Source organism: Buceros rhinoceros, unplaced genomic scaffold (genome assembly GCF_000710305.1).
Source record: "Buceros rhinoceros silvestris isolate BGI_N320 unplaced genomic scaffold, ASM71030v1 scaffold38526, whole genome shotgun sequence".
Lineage (NCBI taxonomy): Eukaryota > Metazoa > Chordata > Aves > Bucerotiformes > Bucerotidae > Buceros > Buceros rhinoceros.
This window is the reverse complement of record NW_010418784.1, coordinates 1,329-3,277: the sequence shown is the minus strand read 5'-3', so window position 1 is coordinate 3,277 and position 1,949 is coordinate 1,329. Positions and strand designations below refer to the sequence as shown.

General features: G+C 54.0%; 1 protein-coding gene across 1 annotated transcript; it reads left to right on the top strand.

The window, feature by feature from the left end:
• Positions 1 to 95: 95 nt before the first annotated feature.
• On the top strand, positions 96 to 1,593 carry VPS25 (vacuolar protein sorting 25 homolog (S. cerevisiae); the record flags this gene model as incomplete). The annotated part of the gene is made up of 3 exons (XM_010138668.1): positions 96 to 184; positions 862 to 937; positions 1,481 to 1,593. Coding segments are annotated over 3 exons (278 nt in total), but the record flags the coding sequence as incomplete, so codon positions are not given.
• Positions 1,594 to 1,949: the final 356 nt, after the last annotated feature.

The window sequence follows — 1,949 nt, the reverse complement described above, 5'->3', positions numbered from 1 at the left end:
GGGAATAACGTCTGTCATGCGTCACGGGGTCTGTGGGTGTGATCGCTGCTGTAGACTTGAGCTCTGACTAAACACCTTCTCTCTGTTGATTTTAGGGAACCTGGAGTGGTTAGATAAGAACAAAACCAGCTTTCTGATCATGTGGAAGAGACCAGAAGAATGGGGAAAGCTCATCTATCAGTGGGTGAGGACGCAGAGCCCATCTCGCCTGCAGTGTCCAGGACGGGCGGCGTCGGCTGCGGTTTGGGAGAAAGAGCACTGCAGTATTTTTACACCTTCTCTCTGTTGATTTTAGGGAACCTGGAGTGGTTAGATAAGAACAAAACCAGCTTTCTGATCATGTGGAAGAGACCAGAAGAATGGGGAAAGCTCATCTATCAGTGGGTGAGGACGCAGAGCCCATCTCGCCTGCAGTGTCCAGGACGGGCGGCGTCGGCTGCGGTTTGGGAGAAAGAGCACTGCAGTATTTTTCTCATTTCCTCCCCACTTCTGCTTTTATTCTTCCATCTCTCTCTGTCGCAGAGAAGCGTGGAGATGTCAACAGCGTTTTACTTGCTGTAAGATGCAGCATGAGCAGCGGGTGCTCTCACTGCTGTTGGCTGTAGTGAGGACAGAGCAGCGTTGCTGCATTGCCTTCGTGTGGCACAAGTCCTTACGGGCAGAAGGAGCAGCGGAGCAGGGAAAGGAACTGTCTGAGTTTCCTTAGGTGTCATTTCTTGACTTTCTGGAGTGCTTCCAGGGTGTTTTTGCTCATTGAGTGCTGTCCACGCTCCATTTCACTTCACTGCAATGTACGAGGGATGGTGCTGAGGATGTCGCATCACATGGACCAGATTTGCTGCATTGCTTTTCTGTTCCCAGGTGTCGAAGAACGGCTTGACCAACTCGGTCTTCACGCTGTATGAACTAGCCAGTGGAGAGGACACAGAGAACGAAGGTAACGTCGTGTGTTGTGTCCAGAGCCGGTCTTCAGAGCACCCTTGGTTTGAGCACGTAAACAGTTGATTGTCAGGTTGTGGTTTTGTAGCTTAAATACTTCAAAATTGCTCACACGAGCTCGCACCGGCCGCTGCGGGCAGTGTCCTCTGAAGGGTTTTTTAGCACTCTGCCTGAACATCTCCCTTCGTTTGTGCTTTAAAGCTCCCCACAGGCCTCCCCAGTGCCCAGCTCTTTGTCTGATCTGAGCTGCGGGGTGTTTTGGGTTTATCCTCAGCTCCTGTGCTGCCTCTGAGGCTGCCGTGACTCGTATCCATCTGTCTGCAACCTGCGGGCTTTGTTCCTGATGCAGCAGCATGGGGATGAGTCCGTTGGGGTAGCTGTGTCTCTGGATTCGCCATAGTGTTGTGCCCTGAGGGATGCTCTTCAGAGCCTTCTGCTTCACCAGCACCAGCCCCTGCACAGTGGAAGCTGGTTTGGTTCCCGATGTGATTTTTTTTTTTTTCCGCCTCTCTCCTTGGTGGGGATCTCTGTCCTTCCCCAGAGTTCCATGGCTTGGATGAGACTATGCTGCTCCGCGCCCTGCAAGCCCTGCAGCAAGAGCACAAGGCTGAAATTATCACGCTGGATGATGGCCGAGGCGTCAAGTTCTTCTGATAGGAGCCCCCTCCCTTCTTCCCCAGCTGCTGAAGTGGTTCTCATGAAGGTTCGCTCTCCTGGCCTGGTTTCCAGCCATGACTGCAGGCAGCTGCATGCTCGGGGGCTCCTGGGGCGAGGAGAATCTGTGAAGCCTTCCGGAGTCATGGCTTAGAAATACTCAGAGATCCTCTGTCTGTCTTCTCTCCCTGTTGATTGTGTTTGAGAGGCTAACGCTGCTCTAGGCAGCTCTGAGGGGGACCACCCAGGCGTGAAAGAACGGGGCTGCTGCTGCTGGTCCCTCTCCTGTGACAGCCTCAGAGTGGCCCCTTCAGCTCGGCCTCGGAGGGCCCCCCCCTGGCTTCCCACGCCGCCGC